The following is a 27,846-nucleotide window of genomic DNA, read 5'->3' as shown; positions in this document are numbered from 1 at the left end:
TCTGCTGACAAAGTTAATATCCCTCAGAAAAAAACAGAACCAAACAAATGCTCAGAAAAAAGTTTCCAAGGGATCACCCATATTTTTGCGTCAACTAAAATGGCAACCCTGTAGACAGACTGGGCTATCAGAGGATGAGCCCCAATATGTCTTGGTGTTCTTTGGAGAAATTCCAAAATTGACTTGGATCAAGGCTGGGGACCTAACAGTTGGAATTTACACCCAATGAGAGTGGATATTGTAAGGCTTGGATTTAGGTCCAAACTGATTAGAAATGTGATTTTGACAAAAGCCAGGCTTTTGAACAAATGGGTTATGGAGTGAAAATGTCCCATGACGTCGGGTTTACCAGCGAGAGGGGGGGGGTGGAGACACTGCTGCGTGACTCGCTGGTAATTAAAGTGAAATTTAGAGATAATTCATCTCAAGATGTGGTGGGCCCATCAGGTTCAAGTAAATCTGTTGACTATGATTGCTTGCATATTTTGAACACCTTGCATGTGAAAAATGATGGGGCCAATATTGGGGGTTAAAGTCAATTTAAAGTAGTCTCTTCGAATGCTCAGGGCTTTTCTCACTTGTCCAAATCATATAGCCTTTGGGGTACATGTGAATTTATTGCACTACAAGAAACCTGGATCTTAGATAAGACAATATTAGAAGGTTATACTCTTTGTCGTGAGCCTGCAAGAAGAGGTTTAGTGGGAAGACCTTTTGGTGGTTTAACGTGTCCTCTACGAAATGATTGTAAATTAGTAGTGGAACATTTGCCAGTGGACAAGAGAGATATTTTGCCTGTGAAGCTAAAGATGAAGGGGAAGGGGAAAACTTGTTTTGATGTTTGTCTAATCTTTAAATGTACATTTTAGCCCTAGTAATGGAGATTTGATGAGTTTTCCATCTAGGTTAGATGAGGTTAAGGAAAATTACTTGATGGAGGACAGTAGCTGCCTTGATGAAGAATATTATGAGGGACTCCAATTAAGCGTTTTGGATGCCCGGGAAAGAGGGTGTTTGAGAAAAGAAGCACTGTTAGTTTGGGACTTGACATTAGTAAATGGTAATTTTAAGGGTGATATTCCTCCGAATTTTACCAGGGTAGGTTATAATATATCATCAGCACTAGATTATATTTTTGTTTCAAAATAACTTTGCAATTGTGCTGAAACGCTAGAGGTGGTTGACTGGGCTTGGGGGGGACAGAGTGGCCATTGAGGCTAAGTGCTCACCTTACATCTAGGAATTGAATATAAATCTACCCTACATAATAGGAGTGTTACAATAAGAGGGATGAAGTAATATGGAGACTGAGCATTGCACTTAGATTTAACAGTAACATGGCAGAATGCTTGGAGGAAGACAATAGGGGAGTTTTAACTCCTGGAAGATTTGTTCCCTTTGTACAAGATACTCTAGTGGGTTTATTGCTTCTTAAAGTGTTGGGTAGGTCAGGGAGAGGCAAATTACATTAGCATACTTTTGATGAGGAGACCCAAAAGGAAAATAAACTTTTTAGATGACAAGTCAGGTCAATTAGGAAAATGGGAAGTTTTGGCATTCCTTTGTTCAAAAAGCTGAAACTGAATTATTCAAATCGGGTGTAAGCAAAGAGCCACATGAGGTACCAAGGAGAAGCTGAAAAACGAAAACTGGATCTTACTTTTGGTGTTTGGTTAAAGAGAGGAATATGCAGAGATCATTACCGGCTAATCTGATAGCAGGCACTGATTGGGTTAATTTTTTCTCTAATTTGTACGGAGATGTACCTTCGGCTACATCGGGACAAAATGAGGATCAGAGTATTGACCACTCTTGATGGAATTTCATCGACATCAGCTTAGAGGATGTCTATGGGGCCATCATTGGATCTAAAAGCTCAAATGCACCCGGACCTAATGGTCCTTGTAATCTCACTTTAAAATCAGATCCTGAATTATGGTCATGAATACTCTTAGAGTTATTTGAAAATGTTAAGAATTCAAGGACAATCACTGCTTCTTGGAGAAATGCATTAGTTGTACTTATTTATAAAGCGAGCAATAGATTGGAACTGGGCAATTGTCGTCCAATTTCGTTACTGGATGGGACATATACAATCTTTACATCACTTGTCTTGAAATATATGGTTAACGAAACAAAGATACTGTTGAGCCATGATATATATATATATATGAATCAGGATTCAAGAAGGCGGTGAATGATTCCCTGAATTGCTTAATCATATCTCTCCTGACTGCACAGCAGCCAGAAGGAGACAAATTGTCAGCCTTTTTGGGTATAACAAAGCATTTGATTGCGTCAATCGTGCCCTTCTCTGCACAAAGTTAAGGTTACAAGAATGTTCTCCTGCGCTGATTGATATGCTGAAAGTGTTAGGTTGGATGGGAGTGGGAATTCCTCTGGCTGGATAAGAAGTCAGAGGGGCCTACGCCAAGGTTGTGTGTTGGCCCCTTTCTTCTTTAATACATATATAGCGAACATGGGGAGCTACCTGGAGAAGACGAATACCCATCCTCCTAAATTGAGAAATGTATCGATTCCATATTTACTGTACGCTGACAACTTAGTGTTATTTGACTATACACAAGTGGAACTCCAGAGAGCATTGGTGGCAATTAATGAATACTTTAGGAGTCTGAGTTTGGAAATCAGTGCTGGAAAGTCAAATATGCTTGTTTTAAATACACTAAGAAAGAAGGAAACAAAAACATTTGTGTGGACTATTAATAATCAGAAGCTTCAGCAAGTGCAATGCTTCAAATATTTAGGTACAATCATTTGCAGTAATAAGAAGCTCTATGAACAATGGACATCGAGCAAGAATGCAGTTTTAGCATCGGTGGTACAGTTGCGACAACTCGATAGGAAGGAAATTTGTACGACTTTCTCTCTTACCATTATTACAATTCTATTGTCAGAAGATTATTCCAATGGTAATCCACGGTGCTTAAGGATCTTAAGGGTGAGGGGTTTCGGGTGAAGTTTGAGGGTAAGTTATGGTGCAGGGTGCTATCTTTGCCGCAGAGCACTCCAGTGGCTGCAATAAGACATAATGGGTAATACATTGATCCATGACGTAATTGAATGGAGATGTCTACAGTTATATGAAAGTTTGTTCGTCCCGCCAGATAGTACCCGATTTTCAAAATTGCGACATGTATTGCTCTCAGGGCACTGTAAACTGCTCCTTGTTTGTGCTAACAAGTGTACTGAGGTCATGGCTCATGTGGGGATTACAGAGGAAATGCTTGTATGGAGACTGAATACAGCCAAGCAACGTCTCTACGAATTTGATTGGATATAAAACAGGGCAGGGCTGTCGAGCTACGGGGTCTTTAGTCATTTTATTTATGACATAAGGCCCAGGGGCTCGTTAAGCGTAGCCCTGAAAACATCTCCAGTAAAATAATGCAGGTGAGCCTGGTTGTATCTCAAATTGAACTTATTTGAAACATATGAAGTAAGGGGAGTGAGAACAAATCCGTAGGTGTGAGAATCTGTGGGTTTTGTTGTATGGAAATAGAAACCCTGCATCATCTAGCAATGATATGCCCTGAACTTAGTAAACCTCGGGATAATATATTAGGGACATTTTTGTGTTCCACAAGGGTAGAATGGAGTGAGAGAATTTTGCATACTATGCTTGGAGATCCCTCACCTTCTTTGTTGATTGAAGGAATGAGATTTTTAGACTTAATTTTTCCTGATCAGTTGGGGACTCGGGCTAGAATACCTGAAATTGATATTAATGTTTAATTGTGATGAATATATTATAAAATGCTTTTAAGGTTAGTATATTTTAGAATGAGCTAGTTTAAGAGAAGATAAGTTAAATTAATTGAAGTTTTTCAATGATACGATCATGAGTTTAACAGTAATGATGAATTTGATATTTGTGACAAATTGTCTTTTATGGAATTTGTGATGAGATGAATATTAATGAGTTTGAACTTTTAGATGAATTTTAAAACAAATGTATTTGATGAAGTTGATGATATGCATGTGAAAAATGTTGTTAAACTCTTTGATACATTATATTTTCTGTTTTTTTTAAAGAAACTTGACTTGTGTGAAACGTTCATGTTCATTTGTAAACTGTAACACACAAATACATTTAAATTAACAGCCTCTGTCCACCCTATCTAACTGAGGAATTATCTCGAAAGGAGTCGACCTAGGCATGAAAATCCTTAACGTTCTTGAATTGGTCTAAATTCCAACTAATCCTCTCCTTGATAGTCTGCCATTTCCCAGCATCATTTATTCCCTTCTCTCCCATGTGGACGTTTGAGAGATCTTCAACAATGATATTTCCCATGCTCTTTAAGGGGGATTGCATTGCATTATTCAGAGTCAAGGACATGCAGTCAATTTTCCCCATTTGAATTTCCGAAGTACCCCCATCAAACCGGCTCAAATGGTCCAGTTGTGAAATTTCAAGAAATTCTATAACATCTCTTTGTTGTTCTATGGCGGTCATATAGTCTTTATTTAGAGCCGGACCACTGCTGAGACAAAGATAGTGCACAGTGCTCTTAAACATTTGCACAAAAGGACAAGCATGGGATCTTGGAGAATACTGTAATTTTGTTTTTGCGCAGTATAAATATTTTGTAAGACCACAGGTGGGAAAAAGGAAAATTATGTTGATTTTTGAGGGGGTTGCAAATTAGCATTTCGGACAGACTGTGCCATTCTTTTTTTTAAAAGTGCCAATTACATCATGGCAGATACTTGCTGCAAGGTGCATGATTTGCGACCCGCAGCTCTTTCACATGACATCACAAATGCCGTCTCAAGCACAGAAAGATAAAAGCACATTTTTAGATTAAATCTCAGGCACAATGATCACTTGTCCATGGGAATGCCAGAAGATAGCAAGAGGATGTGCAAAGCTTTCATGTATGGCAGCAATCTACTATTTCTCTTCCATGTCAAAGCATCACAGCCTTGGTCTGACAAAGAGAGCGACGCATACTTGCAGATCTACAAGGTAGGACTCAACGTATCAATTTATGGTGGTTCCTCCATTGATATTTGTGGTGTCAGACAGAGAGGAGGGGGACCTCACTCATCCTGGGAAGGGAGGTTTATCAGGGTAGAGACCAGAGCAAGTCCTACCCCCGAGGGTGAAGGTGGCTTTTGGGAGGGCTTCAGTCCTTCACTTCCTATAGTGCTAACATTCTTACATCCTTGTACAGAGTACCACTGTAAATCACTCCATAGCTGTCTCGCACATGCTGGCCAGTTCCTTTCTGTCTTTCATATGAAACTACATGTTCCAGCATGCCTAGAGGTAGAAGATTAAGAGAACAGCCTGAGAGAGACTCAGAATACCCAAACCATCAAAGCAATGTAGTGAAGCCACTATTCAACACAGCCCAGATGCAGATGTCAACACATATATGGAAAACTCCAAACAACTTCACAGAGGCATTACGATCACCTGTTATGGAGCTGTGTAGTGGCTCCCTAGCCAGACCAATGGGCCAATGAGTCTCGGAGGCCCTCACATGAACTGGGACATGAACTGTAAAACCCTGCGGGTCGCTGTAGACAAACCCAGGTGCACACGCATACGAGAAAGGATGGTGCTTAGACTCTCTTATGTCTTTTGTCAATTTGTAACACCTTCCTGGAGGGGGACATCAGGGAAGGAAAGCCAATGGATGGGAAATTATATGTGGGGTTGAATTAGCGTGTGTATGAGTAGTAGGGGAGAGTAGGGAGTGAGCGAGAAGGTGAGAGTGAAAGGGAGTGATTTAAGGAGAGGGCGTGAGAGGAGTAGTTGTGTTGAGAAGGGAGTATAGTAGTACGGAGAGCAGGGTAGTGGTGAGGAGAGGAGAGAGAAGTAGAGCTGTTGGGGAGAGTAGAGCTGGTGGGGAGAGTAGTTGCAGAGGGGAGATTATTAGTGTGGGAAGTGGAGAGACTAAAAGTGGGTAAGATCAGAGGGTGGCTGAAGGTACACTTGTGAGAAGAATATGAGAGGGATAGATGAGGAAGCCTCAAGGGGATAGGAGAGATGGTGGGTGAAGTACGAGGGAGCATACTAGGAGCTGGAGGAAAGGTAGAGTGATAGAGAGAGGAAGATCAGAGCGTAGAAGAACAAGATCAAGTGGGGCTTGAGCATCTAGAAGGAACAAACCCTGAGCTACATCACATTGAGCATTCTTTTGGTTTGGGACCCCAGATGTTCCCTGAGAGAGTTTAGACAGGTAAGGCATTTGCCTTTAGGCCATCACCTTGAGCTAGGCAGTTTATAGATAGTTGGGGTTGCCAATATCTAGTGAACAGTCTGGGGTTGAGGGGTGCATGGGCTAAGGCAGGACTGTCCGTCCCTAGGTCAGATGGAGAGGGAATGGCCCTTAGAAAGCCCTTTGCTACAAATCAAAATAAAATCTCTTGAGCTGTCTTTGTGGGTTGGTGAGTTCTTGAGGCAACCCGTCACTATTCATGGGATTTGTGATTTGATCATGTAATAAATGTATTAAAATACATAAATGAAATAGGTATTTCAAAGTAGTATGTCCATTGTACTGGAACACAAAATACATTTCATATATGCCACTACTGCATAAATGGGATCCTCTGGCACAATTTTCCATCTTGCCAATTGTCCTGATGTGTTTCCTGAGCCCTTTCCGGTTTCCCTTCCTTCCGTCTGTCATACAATATCTACCACTTTTGAAACTGTCATTTTATCTGGTGGTTTTCATAGTACGGCAGGACAGGGCATCAAACAAATGGACATGATTGCAATGGAGCTACTAAATGTGCATGTATTTTTGCATATGATTTGCATATTAAGTATTTCAGAACCCTCAACTATAGACAGTTGCCCATGGGATTGATACACTCACACACCATAGAATACAGCTGTGTCCAGTGATAAATTACGTCCAACCTCCACACATTCACTAAACACATCCATATACGTTGTGCCTCAACTTTATACATACTACGACCAATATGTCATTATGGGTGCATACTAATGGACCTTTTCACAATTGGCCTCAGGAGAATTGACCTTGGGAGAATTGACAATTTAAAAGGTCAATTGGGACATATATGCTGGGGGAACCCACCGCTTCCCCCCACCAAATCCCAAACCCCCTGCAACCGCCCACCCAATCTCCTTATATTCTTTATAATCCAAAAGCAACCCAATACATATATAAAATAAGATAAAAGTCAATTGTGCAGAAGGCCAATTAGGACCATTATAATTAGGTCAATTAGGACAAAAGGTCAATTGTAAAAGGTCAATTTGGGTAATACCGTTATATTACACTATTCATCTCTGCTAACATTGGACACTTGTCTTAATTATAAATTCTATTGTTGCTTGCAATGAATTTGTTCTGTTTCTTATCATGTATGCTCAGAAAACAATCTGTTGATCGGCCACACATCGAAAATCGCTTTGAAGCCTTAATAATGGTGGTGCGGCACGATACAAATTTCAAGTATATATCAAATACCATCCACAGACAAGACCGACCCCTCAGCAGGGGCGGTGGGGTAGCTCTTATTGCCAAAGAAAGTCTTGCTATCAGAAGAACAGAAGGCGACATTGGCCACAGTTGCGACTACCTCCCACTTAAAATCAACCTCTCGCCCAACACGACCCTGGCTCTCCACATCGTCTACCACCCCCCCTGGGCCTACCACTGACTTCCACGACTCCCTCGACTCCCTCATCCACTCCCTCTCTGCCAACCTGAAAAAGACATCCAAAGTCCTACTCACTGGTGACCTCAATCTCGGCCTCAATGACCCTAATGACGCCCACGCAGCCACCCTGGATGGAGCCTCATCTACCTTAGGATTCACGCAAGCCATCGCCCACCCCACGCATTCCAAAGGACGCTCACTAGACTGGGTCTCTCACCACAACTCTCCAGTACTTATTACTGAGAACTCTCCCATCCCGTGGTCCAACCACCACTACATCCAATTTGACATCGACACCTACAAAGAGCCCCTTTGCCCGCTATATCCCTCCCTCCAGGTCTCTCCAGAAGTTCCCGCCAACTCACGGTGGAAAACATCACACCATTCCTCAAAGTGCCTGCCCTCCAGGCTCCCTTTTCGCAGGACCCTGAAAGCCTTGCTAGATCCTTCAAGCTAGCCATTACCCAAGCAGTCGACTCTATTGCCCCCCTCACTCTCAGGAAAGCCAAGAAAACCAAGCACACCAATGCCTGGTTCTCCCAGGAACTGCTCTAAATGCGTGCAAAAAAAACGAGCCGCCCTCGCTGCCTGGAAAGCTAAACCGAATGATACAACCAAACTAGCTTTCAAGACCATCTCCAAAGACTACAAATCAGGCATAATCCAAGCCAAAACTAACTCCTTCAACACCAGGATAGCCAACGCCAAATCTGGCATCAAGGAAATCTTCGCCATTTTTAGGGAGCTAGAAACACCATCCACCCCACCGCCCACCCTCCGGAAGGATGAAAAATGGTGTAATGATATCCAATCCGCCATGCTCAACAAACTAAATACCCTGCAAATGAAAATCCTAGCTCACGAAAAGGCATTAACCCTCCTAATTGCCACCCAAAATAGTAATCAGAACAAGGAGATTACAACTAACTCCTCTCCGGTATTCAACTTCAAGGACGTAAGTGAATCCGAAGTCATCTCACTCCTAAAAACCATCAAACCGTCCAACTGCAAGGGCGAAGCTTGCCCTGCTCAGCTCATTAAGGACTGTGGCACGACCCTCGCCCCCTTCCTGACAGCGTTTATCAATGCCTCCTTCCAGTCAGGCCATGTCCCCTCCGACCTCAAAGAGGCTTGGGTACGACCACTCCTCAAAAAGCCATCCCTTGACCCTTCAGTACCAGGTAACTACAGGCCTATTACCACTGTCCCCTTCCTGCTCAAAATTCTGGACAAAGCAGCCTACCTGCAAGTCCAATAATTCCTTGAGGACCACCACCTTCTTGGCCTTCGGCAGTCTGGTTTCAGGCCACGACATGGGACCGAAACAGCCTTACTTGACCTAAAAAATCAAATGGACGACATCAGAGACACCGGGAAACCAGCGCTCCTTCTGCTCCTAGACCCATCGGCCGCATTCGACCTTGTCCACCAGAACACACTTTGCCACCACCTCTCCATTGCAGCCAACTTCTCCCACAAAGCGTGTGCGTGGATCACTTTGTTTCTACAGGAAAGGGCCATGAAAGTCTTTTCCGACTTGGCATGCGCTTCTCCTAGCAACATCAAATGTGGAGTACCCCAGGGGTCCTGCATCGCACCCACCCTCTACAACCTATTTACTAGGCCCCTTTTTAACCTTCTCGACACCTTGGGCATCTAATACACCAACTACGCTGATGATACTCAGGTGCTCATCCCTCTCACAGGTGACTACGAGGTAGACAGGATCACCCTTAACTCCATTTACTGCACCATCCAAGCCTGGATGGCAGAAAATTGGCTGTGCCTCAACAGCGACAAAACCAAGCTCTTACTCATTGGGTCACCAACCATCCTGGGTAACCTCGACAAGAACTATCGTTCCTTCACCATCGATAATATACCCATCGAAGTGTCCCACACAGTTAAATCTGTGGGAGTCTACCTAGACTCCAACCTCACCATGAACAGGCAGGTCAACGCCATTGCCTCCTCATCGGCCTACTACTCTAAACTGCTCAATGCAGCAAGACCCTTCTTAACCATGCAGAATTGCCTTACCATTGCCAGGGCCACTATCGGCTCAAGACTGGACTATTGTAATGCTCTCCTCGGAGGCACACCCAGCAAAAACATTGCCAAACTCCAGCTTGTCCAAAACAACGCACTTAGGGCTGCCACAGGATTTCCGAAAAAGGACCACATATCAGACCTTAGGAGACAGGTGCATTGGCTACCTGTCAAACAGAGTCATCTTCAAAATCCTCTCCATTACCCATAAATGCCTCCATGATCTGGCACCCCCCTACCTCACCCAGCGCATCTCCATGCCCACATCCACCAGGCCTTCTAGGCTAACCTACACCAACTTGTTCACCAAGCCCAAAACATGCAGAGTGCGTGCTGGAGGCTCCAGCTTCCCAGCTATCGCTGCCACTCACTGGAACGCACTACCCACTCACATCCGGGCTATCGTCGCCCACCTGATGTTCCGCAAAGCCATCAAAACCAGTCTATTTGTTTGAAATGTTCAGGCCTAGCACATACTCTGTACTCAACTGAAACCTACCATGTTTGCTTCAATGTACTCTGCAACCTACCGCCTATGATGTAACTAAGCAACCGCATGCTCCAAATTTGTATTCTTGCCTATATACACTTTCTTGAAAAAGCACCTCAATGCCCGTGGGCTGTAGTGTGCTATACAAAATGTAAAAAAATAAATAAGTAGCATTACGATACCATATTAAACAGGATTCTTCTGACCTCATCCCCTGCAAACCTTTGCCCGGACAGGCTCCCATTTTTTCTTCTGCAGCCTTTTTAAAAAAATGTTTTAAAGGAAGCTCACTTCATATTCTGAAATGACAATGTACAATGGCCCCATCTTCCACCCTTAGCAGGACCATAGGTGGTCATGTTCCCACCTGATCACCCCACATTCGCGTGACAGCACAAGAGCAACACTTACCCATTTCTGGAGAGATCTCGATTATGCTTTCTCCTGGATCCTCTATGTGATTCCCAAGCGAGTCCCTAACCAGCGCCTTTTTCTGGAGGTCTGATATTTGGACGGGGCCGCGTGTAAAACGAGGAAAGATCCTTCGGGGGGAAGGCTTGTAGGGCTGCAGCCCCTTGACGGGCACATAATTGGATGCCTGGCTCTCCTCACTGAAGTTGAAATAGATGAAGAGGAGGATTGTCCATGTCAACGACGTGCAGAGACATCCATAGCAGAAGTAGCGGAGTGTGGCACTTCCCATTGTACCCCTATCATTGTTGAAAGTCCATTCTTATTTCCCTGAAAATCAAATGGAAACAGCAGAAATAAGCATACTTTCCTCAACACTGCCAAAACCATTCCCTTTTCTTAAAGTAAAACATTCAACATTATTGTGCATTTCTGGGAAAGAAGGGCATCACTGGCAAAAAAGGGCACAGATAAGCAAACAATGTAATACCGCGTAGCACAGCTGCATAAATATACTGTAGGCTGACAACCCTCCCAAGCAGAGCCAAATGCAATCCAATATTAACAGCTTTTCTGTAGAAAAGTGACCACGCAAACACTTGCTTGTCAGAGCATGAAGTGGGCCACTGGCAGATATGTTGTCATTTGGCTTCATTTGGCCTATTTGAAAGTTATACTTTTTCTAGTTAACCCATTTCTTTAAATATTAACTTCAACAGACGTTTGGACTGCAGGAAGGCAACAGTTTATCAAACAGGCGTGAAGTATGTTGCTTGCTCTCGTAAACACAACAGGAGACTTCTAAATACAAATTAAAATAACACATCAACCTATGCAATTCTTATCCAAACAGAAGTCTCTTTACAGATAGTTTAAACAATGCACAAAACACAGCTAGGAGCTTCTGCATGAGAGATAAAAGATAACCTCTGGCAAAGAATTATAAATTAGAACGGGCTGAGTGACCCAAGTCTGGAAGCACACAAAAGCATTCCAAACTACAGTTCGCTCAAAATCTCGGAGGGCTGTGACTAATATCTGAAGACACCTTTTCCTTGTAGATATATACTGGACCTTACAACGCCACGGTACAGTTTGGTACTACTCTGGAACGATATGATCTTAGCTGCCAAAAGGAGATGAGCAGCCAAGTTACTTGCCAAAATAAACAGGCGGAAGTGTGGATCACCAACAAAAGATGAAGTGGATAATAAGTGAATTCCACCCCGGTAATATCATTTATAGAAGAAGAAACCTCCAGCTAAATATTTTTGAATGCTGGGCAACTCCACATTAAAGGGGCAAGTACACCCTTTTTCCCCACAACCCCTCCAACATTTATCAGACCCTGATTTAGAAAGCATATTCAATTTTACTGGGGTGCAATACCACCTGCAAGTCATTTTAACATGGGTTAGCTAGAGTACAAATCGAGGTTTTGGATAATCCATATGATATGGATAATCACTCTTCTTTCTTCCGGCCACTACATGACCCAGACCTACAAGCATGTAATTCAACAGCACAATATTATACAATTTAGAGATCAGGCATTTGCTTGATTGGGCTGGTTTACATGTTTACGTTTAAACCCCAATTTCATAGCATTGGAATCGTTCTTTCCCTGTAATTCAACAATCCAGTTTATATCGCTGGGACTATTTGATTCCTCCTTTGACAAAGAGGTCTCCTAATTTTCTACAGCCATTATCTGATCATTTGTGAAACTACGCCTCATTCCACCCCTGCATAAAAAGTGGTATGCAAGGTGAGGAAAAAGATTTCAGATCTTTTGTTATATTGGGCCTCATTACGAGCTCAGCTGAGTGGTAAAAAATGGTGGTAATGCAGTGGTAACAGAGTTACCACTGTTTTACTGCTGCATTACCACACAGCAGAACTACAGGTTTGGAGATAAGGCACAGGAAACACCTCCAGCGGAATTCTGGGAGGTAATTCCTCTGTCTTAGCACCCAAAAACAGCCAAATCGGTGGTATCACCGCCAGTGGTAAGAATGTTGAAATCCCAATGGAGTCCTATTGACTCCAATTAATGGGGACGAACACCACCTACCACCACTTGTAATCCGGTAGTAATACTGTTGGTCCAAGTGGTGGTAACAGTAATACTGTTTGGTGGTATTCCAGTGGTATTACTGGCAGGATAACACCAAACTCGTAATGAGGCCGATTGCCCTGTACCTCAAAGAGAGATCTAATGAGATTTGCACACACGTTGGAGAATTTACGTTTATTGTGTAGCCATAGCTGTGGCCAAATGACCCTTCCAGCTATTCGTTGCCTCATGAAGACCCAATATTTGCCTGTCTTAGATTGCACACATTCAGCAACATTTTTCATTTGGGAGGCTTCAGAATACTTCATTACATTGGTGCATGCCAGACCTTCTTTTGTTTTAGGTGCAAATAATGCCTTCCATTTAATTCTCTGAGCTTTACTTCCAAATATGAAGCTTATTATTTTTGCTCGACATTGTTGAAGGATCACCTTATAGCTAGAAACCTCAACTTCTTGAAAAAGGTACACAAGTTGAGGTAGTTCATGTTTATCATTCCAATTCTACCCAACTATGACATAAAAGTGTCTCCATTTAGCTAGATCTGATCTAATTTGATAAAATAACTGACTATAGTTACATTTAAATCATTGGGAAGTACTAGCTGATAAATTAAACTCGCAGTATCTAACTGAGGTCGATGACCAATGAAAAGAGACTATGCTCCTTTATAACAGCATTTGGATCTCGGTTATAGAGGAATTTACCTGAAATCCAGTTATTTCCCCACATTCTGTGATTTATTTTAGGATTGCCCACTACGAACATTTGGGTTCAGAAAGCGAGAGCATCAGGTCTTCAGGCAATAGCCTTCTTGTGTGTGGTGCCTTGCCTATTTTAATATCGACAATGTCCTTATTTCAGATTCTTTCCGCAAAGGGCTCCATTGGCAAAAAGGGCGAGGGTGCAATGGTCAGCTTTGCAGTGTACGCTTCCCCAGAGCCTGCCTGTTAGATAATTGCCCATTGCTTCAGATTCTTGCAGTAGGATGTATATAGTTACCTAGGATCACTGTATGTATTTTTGGACCTAATCCACACAGAGATAGGATCTTTTTTAATTATGTACAGTCTCCGACATAAAAAAAAACATTCTCAGCATCCAAAGCCAACAATCAGTCTGGACTGGCTATCCCACTTGATTTGTCTATTGGAGGTAGAGCACAGTGAATGTTATCAAAAGTGTTTTTCACTGAGGGATAAAACCAGACTGACCCTGGTCCATCAGATATGGCAGTATCTGTCCTAATCTATTAGCAATAATCTGCGTAAGAATCTTGAGATTCATATTTAACAGTGTAATAAGCCTATATAGCAAACACTGTTTAGAATCTTTCTCTGCTTTTGGAAACCACTACTATACAGGCTTTCATTGTGGTGGCAGCCAGTTTGGCTGCCTCTTTAAAAGCATTCTAGAGATCAGAAATTGGACCCAAAACCATAAGGGCCAAAACCTTATGGAAGGTTGCGTTAAGGCCATCTGGTTCCTTAAAGGGTTTCACATTGTTATGTAAGATCCTCCTTTGGTACGTTTGGGGAATCCAAAAATTCGCTCTAGGAATTTGTAATCTTAGGAATAGATATTGAACCCAGATAGGATCTCAGTTTAGCAAGGTCTGAGTGTTCTGGTAAATGGAGGGACTCATGAATTGCTGAGAGCTTGTATCTCTCATCCCCATTCTCAACATCATTCCCATCTACAATAATCTGAATATTTCCTCTGTACTCCTGTGCCAAGTCTGATGGACAGCAGGCAGCCTTCTTCATTGCCCTATTTACACAACTGTCCTTTGTTTACAAACTTTATTTTCGTTTCCAAACAACTCTGAGGTACAAAAGACACAGAAGACAACGTAAACCACTATAAAGGTAAATTAAAAACAAACAGTAAATACTCAGGCTCTGGCAGAAGTCCAGGTATGCCAAAAAGCTGTAAGGTCCATCCTTTTAACTCCAATAATTGCAAGAAAGATTTTACATGAGAAATCAACACTTGACTGGAAAAGTGAACAAATCAAACGTTTGTCAGCACCCATGGCATATGATACAAGACTTCGCTATTCCTTAATAAACCCATCAAAGCGGACCATGTATTTAGATACAATTGGAATATATTGTTCATCAAAACATGTATTTTTCCAATAGTCATAACCTCCCAAATACAGACCCACCATCATGCCAGAAAGGGACCCCTTTGTTTTCCAGGCTTGCGAGCAGTTCGAATAGGCATCATTCAATGGATGAGTAATTGGAAGTTGGGCCCGACATCAGATAATGAATGTCTAAGTCTCCATCTCAAGGGGTCCATGGGAAGTTGATCACCCAGGACCTCCTATGTGGACTACTATCCTCCTCCGTGCCACCATGCCACCAGAGAACTTCTCCACAAATGACCCATATCTTCAACTTTCCCAGATCCCCTTCAACTGCTGGATGATACATTTAGGGTGAACCTGTGGAGTCCGTGGAGTCACGTAGCATCGCAAGAGAATTTTATATGCATATTTCTAAATCACAGTGCATCTCGAAGAACAGTATGCCCATTTCCAGATTCTCTAACATGACGCGACAGTGAACGGGACTCCCCACTTTTGCACGCATTTTTGAAGGTTGAGATTTGGAGTGCTCAAGCCATTGTTAGATAGGGGGTACTGTGTTCCTAGCATAGCCTCCCGAAAGTAATAATTTCAACCCTTCAAATCGCTGTCTTAATCGTATCCTTCTGTAAATCGAATGGCATAGCTGTATATATCTAAACCATTCAGTTTTCTTCAAGTGGAGCCTTTCTTTGAAATCCATGAATGTTAACGTTTCTGTCCTTCAAATGCACTTCAGCTTCCCCGGGAGATTTATGGTTTATCAAGCACGTATGGCAATAGCTCCTACTCACGAGCGGTTCCACAGAGCCTAATCCCTCTATCCTAGTGCCATAATGGGCATTTCTTTGTGAGGGCGTGGAGGTCTCAGTGTGTTTAAAGGGAAAGCGGGAATGGGGATGTTGGTGTAAGCTTGTTCTACATTGTTCCAACCTATAGTCGTAGAGCAGTGAGAACATTCAAGGATCGAGCTTATTTTAGATGCCAGTAAGCATCGCTTAATAGAGGGGACCCCCAGTTCTCACAGGCAAGGTCTGTGCATAAGAGTCTTGCAGGAGATTTGAGTACGCCCGACCCCTATAAGAAAGCAGTAATCTTCCCCTGTAAGCAATTAACTATACAGAACAGGTTTGGGATTAGCAATGCCTTTGATGTATATACAAGTCTTGGTAGTACATTTACTTTTACAGCTGTAACGTGACCAATCCAGGAGATTGCCTGAGAGTCCCATCGGGTTAGACTCTGCTCGCCAGTTCTCCAAAGTTTGGGCATATTTGCTTTATATAGTGAGTCATAGGAAGTGTTGAGGGTTACTCTCAAAAGGTCCAGTTGATCTTGTGTCCATGCGAAAGGGAACCTCACCCAAAGTTCTCTAACCGCCTCATTAGAATCTGTTATGTTAATTGCCCATTGATTTAAGGAAATTCATCGGGAAACTGGAGACCAACCAAAATCTCTCTAAATCATGCATTGCTGCAGGGAGAGGATGACACCTCTTTCAGATAAAGATTCATGTTGTCCCTGTATAGCCCCAATGTATGCAAAAAAACAGCAGGGACAAAGATCAACCCTAACAAGTTCCCCGGATGTCAGAAACACATTAGAAAAAGTGAAATGCACTCTAATTTTCGTGCATGGGAATTGAAAGTGGGCCAAAATCATTTTTGAAAACATGTTGACTGCATCAAAGGTTTTATGGCTGTCTAACATCACGAGTACAAGCTTTTGTCCTGTCATCTACCCCATTCTATTAAGTGAAATAGTCCTCCTATTATCAAATGTTCTTCTGTTGGTTTGAAACCCTCACTGGTTGGGTGAATTACTAATGGGAGCATTCCCATTAATCATGTGGCAGAGATTTTAGCATACATTTTGGCATCACAATTCAAAAGCGAGATGGTCCTATGCTATGTAAAATTAGTAGCATTTTTCCCCAGTTCTGTAATATAATTCTGGTTGATTCTGCCATAGCGCGAGTGACAGAGCATGCATTTTGTATTGAGTTGAACAGTTTTAGGAGGGTAGTGGTCAACACCTCAGAAATGTGTTATGAAATAGGTTTGAAAAACCATCTGGCCTTGTATATTCGTGATTGAGATACCAGAGATGGTTTATAGTCATAATGTCGAAAAAAAAATGTCGACAGACAAAAATGTCGAAAAAAAAAATGTCGAAAATAATAATGTCGACATCCTATACTTATAATGTAAAAAGTCATTTTTTCGAAAAAAAAAGTCGACTTTTTTTTTGACATTATGACTATAAACCCTTAAAACTATCAACACCTCACCCAACACCCCCCTGCCACCCCCCCCCACACCCCCCAACCACCCTTTCACCCCTCATACTCAACACATACCAATTATTGATTTATTTATTTATTCAATAAATAAATAAACTAAAAAAGGATCATTTACTATGGGGGGGTCCCCCCCCAACCCCCCCTCACCCAACACCCCCCTGCCACCCCCCCACTCCCCCCCAACCACCCTTTCACCCCTCATACTCAACACATACCAATTATTTATTTATTTATTCAAGAATTAAATAAATAAAAATTGTATTTACTATGGGGGGGTCCCCCCCAACCCCCCCTCACCCAACACCCCCCTGCCACCCCCCCCACGCCCCCCCAACCACCCCTCATACTCAACACATCATATATATATTTATTTATTTATGCATACACTAAATTAAATTTCGAAAAAATATCGAAAAATGTCGACATTTTTGTTTGTCGACATTATTGTTTTTCGACATTAATTTGTCGACATTTTGACTGTCGACATTATTGATGTCGACATTATGACTGCACACCCCCTGGGAGATGTGAAGAGGGCCATTCAGCACATGAAAACAGGGGAGGCACCGGGGAAAGACTGTTTTAAATCAGCCTTCTACGGGCTTTTTGTTGACCTTCTTGCTCCACCTCTGGCTAAGGTCTTCAACAGTATTAAAACCTGGGGGGACATATCCACCACTTTCCTTGAGGCCTTGATAATGGTAATCCCCAAAGGGGGCAAGGATGTGACTCAATGCACAGCCTATAGACGGATATCCCTTTTAAATTAAGACAACAATATTATCACTCGGGTTCTGTCATCTCGGCTCAAGGTGGTTCTCTCAAAACTAGTACACTCTGACAATGCGGGCTTTCTGCAAAATAGACAAGGGGGGGAATAACCTGCGGAAAACACTGGACATATTGGCATCCTCGGAGGCGGCGGATGGTGGAACATTGATACTCTCCCTAGATGTCAAGAAGGCATTCAGCCGGGTTGACTGGGCCTTTGCGAGAGCAGTGCTGAAGAAGGTAGTCCTTGGCGAGGTCTGTATGAGATGGATTGGGGCACTATATTCTTTGCCTTCAGCCAAAGTGCTGGTAAACGGGATAAAATTGCACTCCTTCCCCCTGTCTAGGGGTACCAGACAGGGAGGTCCACTATCCCCATTGCTCTACGGATTAATGAAGGAGCCCTGGGCCTCCTCAGTATGTGAGTATGGGAATGTTTAGCGTGTTTCTATCCAGGGAAAAGATTATAAACTCGCTTTGTTTGCGGACGATGCCTTGATGTATGCATTCTACTACTCTGAGGGGTTCTATACTACACATCTTGCGGGAATACAGCAACGTTTGGGTTTTAAGATCAACCTCCCCAAGTCGATGGCCTTCCTGATCGGGTCGTTGCAGAATGCGGACCAGGACTATACACGTTACAGTTTCTGATTTGCGAAGAAGGCTTCAGGTACTTTGGACCTATTGGAAGTGAATTACCTCCCCCTATGGACCAGCATACAATGGGACATGGACAGACGGGGTAAGATGCCTCTGGCCTAGACAGCCATGCTCAATTGTAGCAAGAGGACTCTCCCCAAGTTTTTATTCCTGTTTCAGATGATGGATGTTTGTTATGTTATGTTAGACGTATTTATAGAGCGCACAAACACCCAAAGGCACCCTGGTGCTAGGATGAGTAGAGAGCTACCATATAACAAATTAGAACACAGATGTTTTGAGCATAGGCTGAAAAGGTAAGGTGATCAACTGTCATCCGCAATGACAGGGGAGTAGCATCGCAGGCCTTGGCGGCAGCCACTGAAAAGGAACGGCCGCCAGTACGAGCAAGTCTAAACCGGGGGACCTTGACCAAAAAAGCAGAGTGAGAACGGAGACACCGTGTTGGTACGTAATGGGGGAACGTTTCTTGAATATATTCTAGCCCAAGGGCGTTAAAAGCCTGATGTACCACACACAAGGATTTGAACAATGTCCTCTTGTCCACCGGAAACCAGTAGAGCTGCCTCAGCAGAGGGGTAGTGTGCGCTCCAATAGGGGGCCAAAGGATAGCTCTGACAGCAGTATTCTGCAGTAACTGTAACCAATGAATCACGTATCACGTAGCACGTAGCAGGGCTGGGCAAGATACAGTGAGTTGCAGTAATCTAGACCACTCAAGACGAGTGCTGCTACCACTGGAGCACAACATTTTTCCGGCACAAAAGGGAGGACTTTCCGGAGTATGCGCAGCTTAAAATGACCGCTCTTACATACTGCCGCTACCTGGGTATCCATCGCAAGAGGAAGAAATAACAACCCCCAAATTCTTTATGTATGCCACAGGGACCGGGAGAGGCCAAGGGAGGCTGGCCAGCAATCATTGGTCCAATAAAGAAGAGGCGAGGTGATACCGACCACCAATATCTCTGTCTTGCTACCATTTAGTTTGAGCCAATTAGATGACATCCATTCCCCGACCTCCTGATGACGCAACTTTAACCGACTGGCCGTATTGGCATGATTAAGGTAAAGACGGACCAGAATTTGTGTGTCGTCTGCGTAGGAATAGTAGCGGAAGCCATGGGAGTAAATGAGAGCCAGAAGATGCCAAATATACAAGTTGAATAGAATCGGGGAGAGGGCAGACCCCTGCGGTACACCTCAGGATAATGAGACTGGGCTGGAGCGAAAAGGAGGAAGAGAAACGGATTGTGAGTGGTCAGCCAGAAAGGAGACGAAACAGTCCAGGACTCTGCCAGACAGCCCGGCCGTAGAGAGCCGGGAGATCAGTGTGGGATGGTCGACAGTGTCGAACGCAGCTGACAGATCTAAAAGAACAACTGCGCCGACACCCTCCTGGTCCACCAAGCAGGCCAGGTCGTCGAGCACCGAGTTCAGGACTGATTCAGTTCCCCTACCAGAACGGAACCCAGACTGAAAAAAATCAAAATAAGACGTGGATTCCAGGAAAGTGGAAAGCAGAGGGGAAACCAGGGCTTCCTACAATTTCATAAGAAACGGGAGTAAAGAGTGGTGCCTGACTCTCTTCTCCTACTGTTTAAAGAACCATTGATATGCTTCCTATGGAAGGGGCTCACCCTAGGATTGTTTACAAAACACTTAAACTCGCTGGGGTTAAAAAAGGGGAATGTGGGGGCGGGCTCCCTGATCTGGCACAGAGGGCAGCAGTGCAACTCAGAATAATAGTGGATCACTTATATCCACTTACAGGTAAGCACTGGGTGTGTCTGTAGAATGTAGCCCTAGCCCCAGTGTTATTATGGGAATGGCTGTGGGGCCCCCAGAATGAAATGCTGAAAAGGATTCTGGAACACCTGTTACTTTCAGCACTATTGAATATTTGGAAAGAGGGACAACATGGGCGCTGCGTTTCATTGTCGCCCTCTCCACTTGGCTGTAGATGGGCACCCCCGCTAAGAGATCTGATATAAGAGCCTCTCAGGTTTCCAAAATGGTATGAGGCAGGGTTGGAGAAAGCAGGTCAGATGTGGGATGGAGGGCTGTTTATATCGGTAGCACACCTTGAAGAATGCTTACAGACTGGGACTCCATCAGTGTTTCGATACTTACAACTGAAGGGGGCACTTTTGGACCCTAGGTGGGGGGATAATCTTCGTAGCGTATTGACGGCATTTGCGAAACTCCTGATTGGCAGTAGAGGGTGCGGAGGGATGGTGGGGGACTACAAGGGCCAGGTGTCCAGTATTTACAGGGAACTCCTCTTGGCCGCACTGCCTGATGAGCCTAAACCAGCGGCTGGATGGGGCAGTGATCTGGATAAGGAAATGTCAGATTCGCTGTGTGCTGACATGTGCAGAAAGGTTTGCCAGGGGGTGGTCTCAAAGCACCGGAAGACTGCATCGTAGATACGGTGCAAGTGTTGAATAACCGACCAATTGCTAACTGTGAAACCCCATTGATGCGCATGTTAACGCCAGCTTTACAAATGAAACCGAATAGGGCATTTGAAAAATTGATGTATTGGGAAATATCACCTGGAGCTTAAGCTCCTTATCGAGCAACACCAGAGTCTGCAGGGGTGGATTTACATGCTAGGGGTTGATTTACATGCTAGGGAGGAGATTAGACTTGAACCCAGGGGAATCAGCGTTATTGATACAGGGTTTGGAGTACAAATTCCATCAGAACATATGGAATTGATTGTCTCTAGATCTGGGCTGGTATTAAAAGGAATCCAGGTACTGGGAGGAATTGTTGATGCTGACTACCAAGATGAAATAAAGGGGATCCTAATTAATAGTGGAAAGAAAATGCTGCCCATCCATAAGGGTGGAGCAGCCAATTATCGTCCCTGTGAAATTATCCATGGTGAACAAAGGAGAGCAACCCACTGTAGTAACGACACCTGGGGATAAAGGTTTTGGCTGATCAGACAGAATGGTCCCCGGAGCAAAGGTTTGGGTTGAAAAACCTAGTGGTTCGCCAGTTCAAGCAAATGTGATTGAAGCAGGGGAAGATCAAGTTGTTCTAGTAATGGAACCAGGAAAGAGGAAATGGGGTCCTGTTCCCGCAGACAAATGTTATTTACTTGCGTGATGTACTTCATCTTGTTTTTTTTGTTGTTGCCATTTTCTTTTTTCAGATCCTATGTGTGATGTTTGCGCTTGTGGTTTTGTGTGGAGCCATTCTGGAGGGTCCGGGGACATGCAAAAAGGTGTGGCAAATATCTTCGTCCTATAACTGGATTCGATGGACTGGATGACGACTAGCGGCTTTGATGTTACTGCGTTGCCTGATGCCAGATCAACTGCGTTGTACTGCGCCTTGTTGAGAAAACGTTGTGGTCATGGTTGTGATGTTTTGCCCCCTTCCGCGACTTCCATGTCTTTTGTGCGGCATGGCTGTGCTGCGATTGTTAAGCAGCTGAAAACGTATGGGTTTTTCTCGATCGTCGAGCAGTGAACATCTCACACTTTTGCCTAGCTGATGTTCATGATGCTACAAACTTGATTTGTATGTGTCTTGTTGTCGCACTTACGCTAGCTCCTGTGCTACGACACGTTTTCGGAGTACTGCATAATGATTGTCTGGTTGAAGATTCTGATGTGCGAAATTCTTTTTCTGTCTATGAGTACTCAAGTTTTGTGAGGACACGGATCGCAAATGGAGGGTGGAACAAGTTAAGTTACTTACATGTAACTGTTCTCCAGCATGGGTCTGGCATGGATTCACATGCTCATGAATATTCCCCCTTCGTCAGGCTGGGATTCCTCGGTAAAGAAAAAATCAGTATCAGTTTTGTTTCTGATCTGTCTTTCTTAGTAGTAACCAATCACTGATCTCTGGGTCATACTGCTCCCAGCCAATGACTGCCCTCGCCCCAAGCCCGCCTCTGGCAGCCATCCTCAGATTTGGTAGCACGCCAAGTGGCAGTATGACCAAGTGAAGAGCCGCAGAGGGGTAGGTGGGAGGGTTCGCATGTGACCCCATGCCAGACCCATGCTGGAGAACAACAGTAACAGGTAAGTAACTTGTTCCTTCTCCAGCATGGGGTCTGGCATGGATTCACATGCTCATGAATAAAGAATACATAGCAGTATACACAAGCACAACCACGGGAGGTGGCAAAGGCTCAACCTTAAGCATTACATCCAAAACTCAACATTAAGCAATTCTTACCTCCTCACCAGGCTCACCTTAGGCGACCAGGTTGCGCAGCACTGCTTGGCCGACCCTGGACTCCTCCCTGGAGTCCCGATCGACGCAGTAGAATCTTGTGAAGGTGTGCGTCGACCTCCACGTAGCAGCCCTGCAGATGTCCAGCAGGGGCACACCAGACAGGAACGCCGTGGTAGCAGCGATCGCTCTGGTCGAATGGGCTCTCGGACGGCCAGGCAGCGGTCGGTTTGCCAACCGGTGACAGTGCATGATGCAGCCGGAGAGCCATCTGGAAATGGAAGTCTTCGAGAGAGCCTTCCCTTGATTCACAGTCCCAAAGTTCACAAACAGCTGTGACGTCTTCCGAAAAAACTCTGTGTGGTCCACGTAGAACTTCAGCACTCTAGTTACATCCAGCGAGTGCAAAGTCCTCTTGGCCGGCGTCAAAGGCGACGGGAAGAAAACTTGTAACACCAAGGGCTCGTTGAGGTGGAAGTCCGACGGCACCTTGGGCATAAAGGAGGGGTGCTTCCTCAGCACCACCCTCGTGTCATGAAAAGTCAAGTATGGAGGCTTGCAAGATAGGGCCTGGATCTCTCCCACTCATCGTGCGGAGGTGATGGCCACGAGGAACGCTGTCTTCCATGACAGGAACTTCAAAGGCGCCGAATGCATAGGCTCGAATGGGGCCCCAATGAGCCTGGTCAGCATCACATTATGCTCCCACGCCGGGGCAGGAGCCTTCACCGGCGGGAATGATCGGAATAGTCCCTTCATGAATTCCTTCACCAGGCGATGAGACCACAAGGACGCCCGTCCCGTAGTCCTGGTATATCGGGTGATGGCAGCCAGATGTATTTTGATGGAGGCGTGAGCCAGTCCAGCTTTGGCCAGCGACAGTAGGTACGGCAGTACTTGAGGGGCCGTAATTCGCAGAGGGTTAATCTTCTGTGCATGGCACCAGACAGAGAACCTCTTCCATTTATGTCCGTAGCACTTGAGAGTTGAGGACGCCCTGGCCTTTGCAAGAACCTCTCTGCAGTCGGCCGGGATGTCGTACCCTCCAAACTCTAGTGCTGCAGGAGCCAGGCCTGCAAGTTCAGCGACTCCGGGTTGTGGTGAAGAATGGCGCCTCCTTCTCTGGAGAGAAGGTCTGCGTCCGTCGGTAGCTTGACTGGTGGGGACGTTGACAAGTCCAGAAGGTCCGGGAACCAGATCTGTCTCGGCCACGCTGGTGCGACGAGGATCATCCTGCACCGGGACCTCTTGAGCTGGTTGATGAGCCGGAGCTGCAACGGCAGCGGAGGGAACGCATAAAGAAATAGGCCGTCCCAGGGGAACGAGAAAGCATCGCCCATGCTCCTCGTCTGGGGGAACCTGCTGGCGAACCTCCGGCACTTGGAATTCGTCACCGTCGCAAAGAGATCGATTTGGGGTTCGCCCCATCGTCAGAAGAGTCGATCCACTTGATCCTGGCGTAGTTCCCACTCGTGGCACGAGCGCAGCTCCCTGCTGAGTGAGTCGGCGATCGTGTTTTTTATTCCTGCCAGATGAAGAGGCACCAGAAACATCCGCTGGGCGACGGCCCAATGCCACAGATCCTGGGCTTCCTTGGATAGGGCAGGGGACCTGGTTCCGCCCTGCTTCCGGATGTAGAACATCGTGGTGGTGTTGTCGGTGAAGATCCTCACCACTTTGCCCTTGAGGGACGGAAGAAAGGACCTGAGGGCCCAGAACACTGCGCGGAGCTCCAAGGTGTTGATGTGGAGAGACTTCTCCTCCGGGAGCCAAAGGCCTCTCGCGTGAAGATCTCCGGAGTGCGCTCCCCAACCCTCCAGGGAGGCGTCCGTCGTCACCGTCACCTGGTGAGCTGGGGTCTGAAAGTCTGTGCCCGCCGACAGATGGGAGCGGGTACCCCACCACTGGATCGCCTGGCTGGACGTCCCGTTGAGAGGGATCCTGTCCTCGAAACTGCCCGTCGACTGGACCCAGCGGGCGTCGAGGAACTCTTGTAAAGGGCGCATCCAAAGCCTGCAAAGGCGCACCAGATAAATGCAGGAGGACATCATCCAGAGGAGGGATTTGATAGATCTTACCCTGGCCATGTCCGTGGCCAGCAGACGCTGCACCTTGCCCAGAATGGTCCTGGTCCTTTCCTCCGACGGCGAGGCCAGCCGCGCCACTGTGTCGAACTTGCCTCTCAGAAACAGGGCGACTTGCGACGGGACCAGGTGGGATTTTGGAAAGTTGATGGAGAATCCCAGGTCAGTGAGCAGCTGGACGGTCTTCGCAGTGTGCTCCACGGCGAGCTCCCTTGTCCTTGCCCGGATGAGCCAGTCGTCCAGGTAGGGGTAGACGTGGATCCCCTGTAGGCGCAGCCGCGCCGCCACCGGTGCGAGGCACTTGGTGAACACCCTGGGTGCCGACTTCAATCCGAACGCGAGGGCTTTGAACTGGTAGTGCCGCCCTTGGACCACGAACCTGAGGAACTTTCGGTGTCTTTTTATAATGGGGATGTGGAAGTACGCATCCTCCAAGTCCAAGGATGACAGGAAATCGCCCTCCTCCAGCTGTCCCAGCACGTGCTGGAGGGTGACCATACGGAACTTCTGTGCCTTGATGTACTTGTTCAGTCGTCATAGGTCCAGGATGGGGCGCTATCCTCCTGTCTTCTTTTTTTACGAGGAAGTACCTTGAGTAAACTCCGGAGCCCCGAAGCCTCTTTGGGACGAGCTCGACGGCCCCCTTCTTGAACATCGTCCTTACTTCCAACAGTAGTTGAGAGACGTGATTTTCCTTCCTGGCCACGGGTGGAACGCGAGGGCATTTCTTCTGAAACTCGAGGGTGTGCCCTTGGGCCAGGGCGTCCAGCACCCAACGGTCGGTGGAGATGGACTCCCACACGCTGACGAACCTCGCCAGCCTGCCTCGCACCGGGGTGCTTCGGCGGGGCCCCGACCCCACGGTCGGTTCAATCTTGTTTGGAGGCCACCTTGCCTCCTGGACCTCCCTGTCGGCGACGACGGGCACCACCTGACTTGCCACGTCCTCTGTAGGCTTCCTGGGGCGAAGATCTTGCCGCTTGGCGGTACGTGGAGGAGCCACTGCAGGATCCCTTGGAGGCACCTTGTCTGCCTCCGGAGCTCCGAAATGACGGCCGTCGTTGTTGGATCACTCCCAGTGCCTGGCAGTCTCTGTATGTCTTGATGGCCTGAAGGGACTCATCAACCGCCTTCCCAAACAGGTTGTTTCCCGTCGAAGGGCATGTCCAAAACCTTGGTTTGTAGGTCCTGGCGGAAATCCGTGGCCTTGAGCCATCCTCGTCGTCTCAAGCAAACGCTGCTGCCCAACTGACAGAAACCTGTGTCGGCGATGTCCGTTGCCACCGTGATCCGAAGCAATCTCACCCCTCCTGTAGGATTTCAAGGGCCTCAGCCCTTTTGGCGTCCGGAAGGAAATCCATCAGAGGGGCGATGTTGAACCACAACTCCCTGTCGTAGTGGGCTACGATTGCCAGGGCGTTGGCCGCCTTGATAGTCGTCGCTGCGGATGAGATGATCCGCCGTCCCATCGTGTCCAACTTCCTGCCCTCGCCGTCCGGCGGGGAAGTTGATGTCGAGGCCGATGCCCCCCCCCAGCTTTCTTCTTTGCCGCCGCCGAGACAACCGAATCCGGGGTAGGTTGCGCCCGAAGGCACAAGGGGGCAGCGTCGGGGACCCGGTACTTCTTCTCGTACCGGTCCCTCTTTGCCGGCGCCGTGGCAGGGTTCTTAAGGAGGGCGAGCCCCTCATCCCAGATGTCATCAAGAAGCGGTACGGCGAGGACCGTCTTCCTTTTAGCCTTGTGCCATTGGTAAAGGAACCCTTCCTTCTTCTTCTCTTCTGGGCAGAGCTGGAAGAGCTTGGATGCCCTGGAAATCATGGCATGAAAGGATCCAATTTCGTCGGGCGGGGACGCCCGAGCAGGGGGCGATGGGGGACACGTCCCGTCGTCACCTCCGTCGTCATCTGTACCCGTCGTAGCCGTGTCCATGCCTGTATCATCCCCGTGGGTAGTAGACCAGGGGGAAGGCAGAGCAGGCCGCAGCGGTGGGAGAGGTGGCGTAGGATGCATCCTCCTCTTATGCGGTGGACTTTCCGAAGGTCCTGGCTCCGGTTCCCCCGTCGGGTCTGGCTCAGGTACCTCCGTCGGGGGGAGGGGCAACCTTGTCCTTATCTCCGAACATAAGGACTGAACTGCTGACAAAATGCCCGCCGAAGTGTCCTGCTGCGCCGGAAACGACGGGCGCGAGGGCTCTTGAGGAGCCTGGTCGGCAACCCTGTCGCTCTCGTCGTCGCCCTCGTCGGGATCCCTCCCGATGGGCTGGGCCTCTTCCACGACTTCGATGAGCTCTTCTTCAGAGGTCGTGTCCATATCCACGATGGCCACCAGCCCCTCCCCCACTTTTTCCAACGAGAACTTCGTGGGGGTCTTCTCAATGGGCCTGAAAGACGACTCCCTCCGCGGTGGTAGGGAGACTCTGGGTCCTGAGGGCGCCTCCACTGGTGTAGCCTCCACAGGCTAGACTGAGCCAGGGCCGCGGCGACATCCTCAATCTAGGTCTTAGCAGGGTGAATTAAGGCCATCGTCACCTTCTGGACGCCTGGGGCCTTCACCTTGGGGGGAGGGTCCGAGCCTCGCTCCCCATCTGCCGGAATCTTCGAGATCGACCGGGGCCTCTCCAGAAGCTTCGCCTGGTTCTCTGACTTCCTCTTACCTGAGCCAGAGCGTTGGCTCGTGGTTGATGGCGCCAGGGAGGATGAGCCCTGCCTGGCAGCCAAGGAGCCCGACCGTTCGGTGCTCCCGGTGCCCGCGGTGCTTAGCCTTTTGTTGGGCCCCCGTCGCCGGGGCGCCCTCACAGGACTTAGAAGACCGCTCTGACTTCTTTTTCTTCTTCTCGCCTGACGGGCTCTTCCCTTCCAGCCAGTTGGCGAGACGGAGGTGGCGATCCTTCATGGTCCGCTCCGACATGTTCCCACAAAATGCGCAATCCTTCTCCGTGTGCGTCTTGTCCTCATGGATACAGTAGAGGCATAACTAATACTCGTCCTCCTTGAAAACATTCTGAAGCTGGCATCCAGGGCAGGTCCTGA

General features: G+C 46.6%; 1 protein-coding gene across 6 annotated transcripts in view; it reads right to left on the bottom strand.

Moving 5' to 3' along the window:
• GALNT11 (polypeptide N-acetylgalactosaminyltransferase 11) overlaps positions 1-27,846 on the bottom strand; it is a 982,259-nt gene that overhangs the window by 728,975 nt on the left and 225,438 nt on the right. For 5 of the 6 annotated variants that reach the window (XM_069647915.1, XM_069647913.1, XM_069647912.1 and 2 more), the window contains one exon: positions 10,625-10,954. In XM_069647915.1, the coding sequence (XP_069504016.1) occupies positions 10,625-10,916 (292 nt within the window). In that variant the 5' untranslated portion in view covers positions 10,917-10,954. Of the gene's footprint in view, positions 1-10,624; positions 10,955-11,114; positions 11,223-27,846 lie in introns of those variants that run through there. The other variant, XM_069647917.1, reaches the window with a different exon arrangement.

This window comes from Ambystoma mexicanum, chromosome 2q (assembly GCF_040938575.1).
Source record: "Ambystoma mexicanum isolate Mex_15411 chromosome 2q, UKY_AmexF1_1, whole genome shotgun sequence".
In the NCBI taxonomy this organism is placed as follows: domain Eukaryota; kingdom Metazoa; phylum Chordata; class Amphibia; order Caudata; family Ambystomatidae; genus Ambystoma; species Ambystoma mexicanum.
The sequence above is the reverse complement of the archived record's forward strand: the minus strand, read 5'-3'. Positions and strand labels throughout refer to the sequence as shown.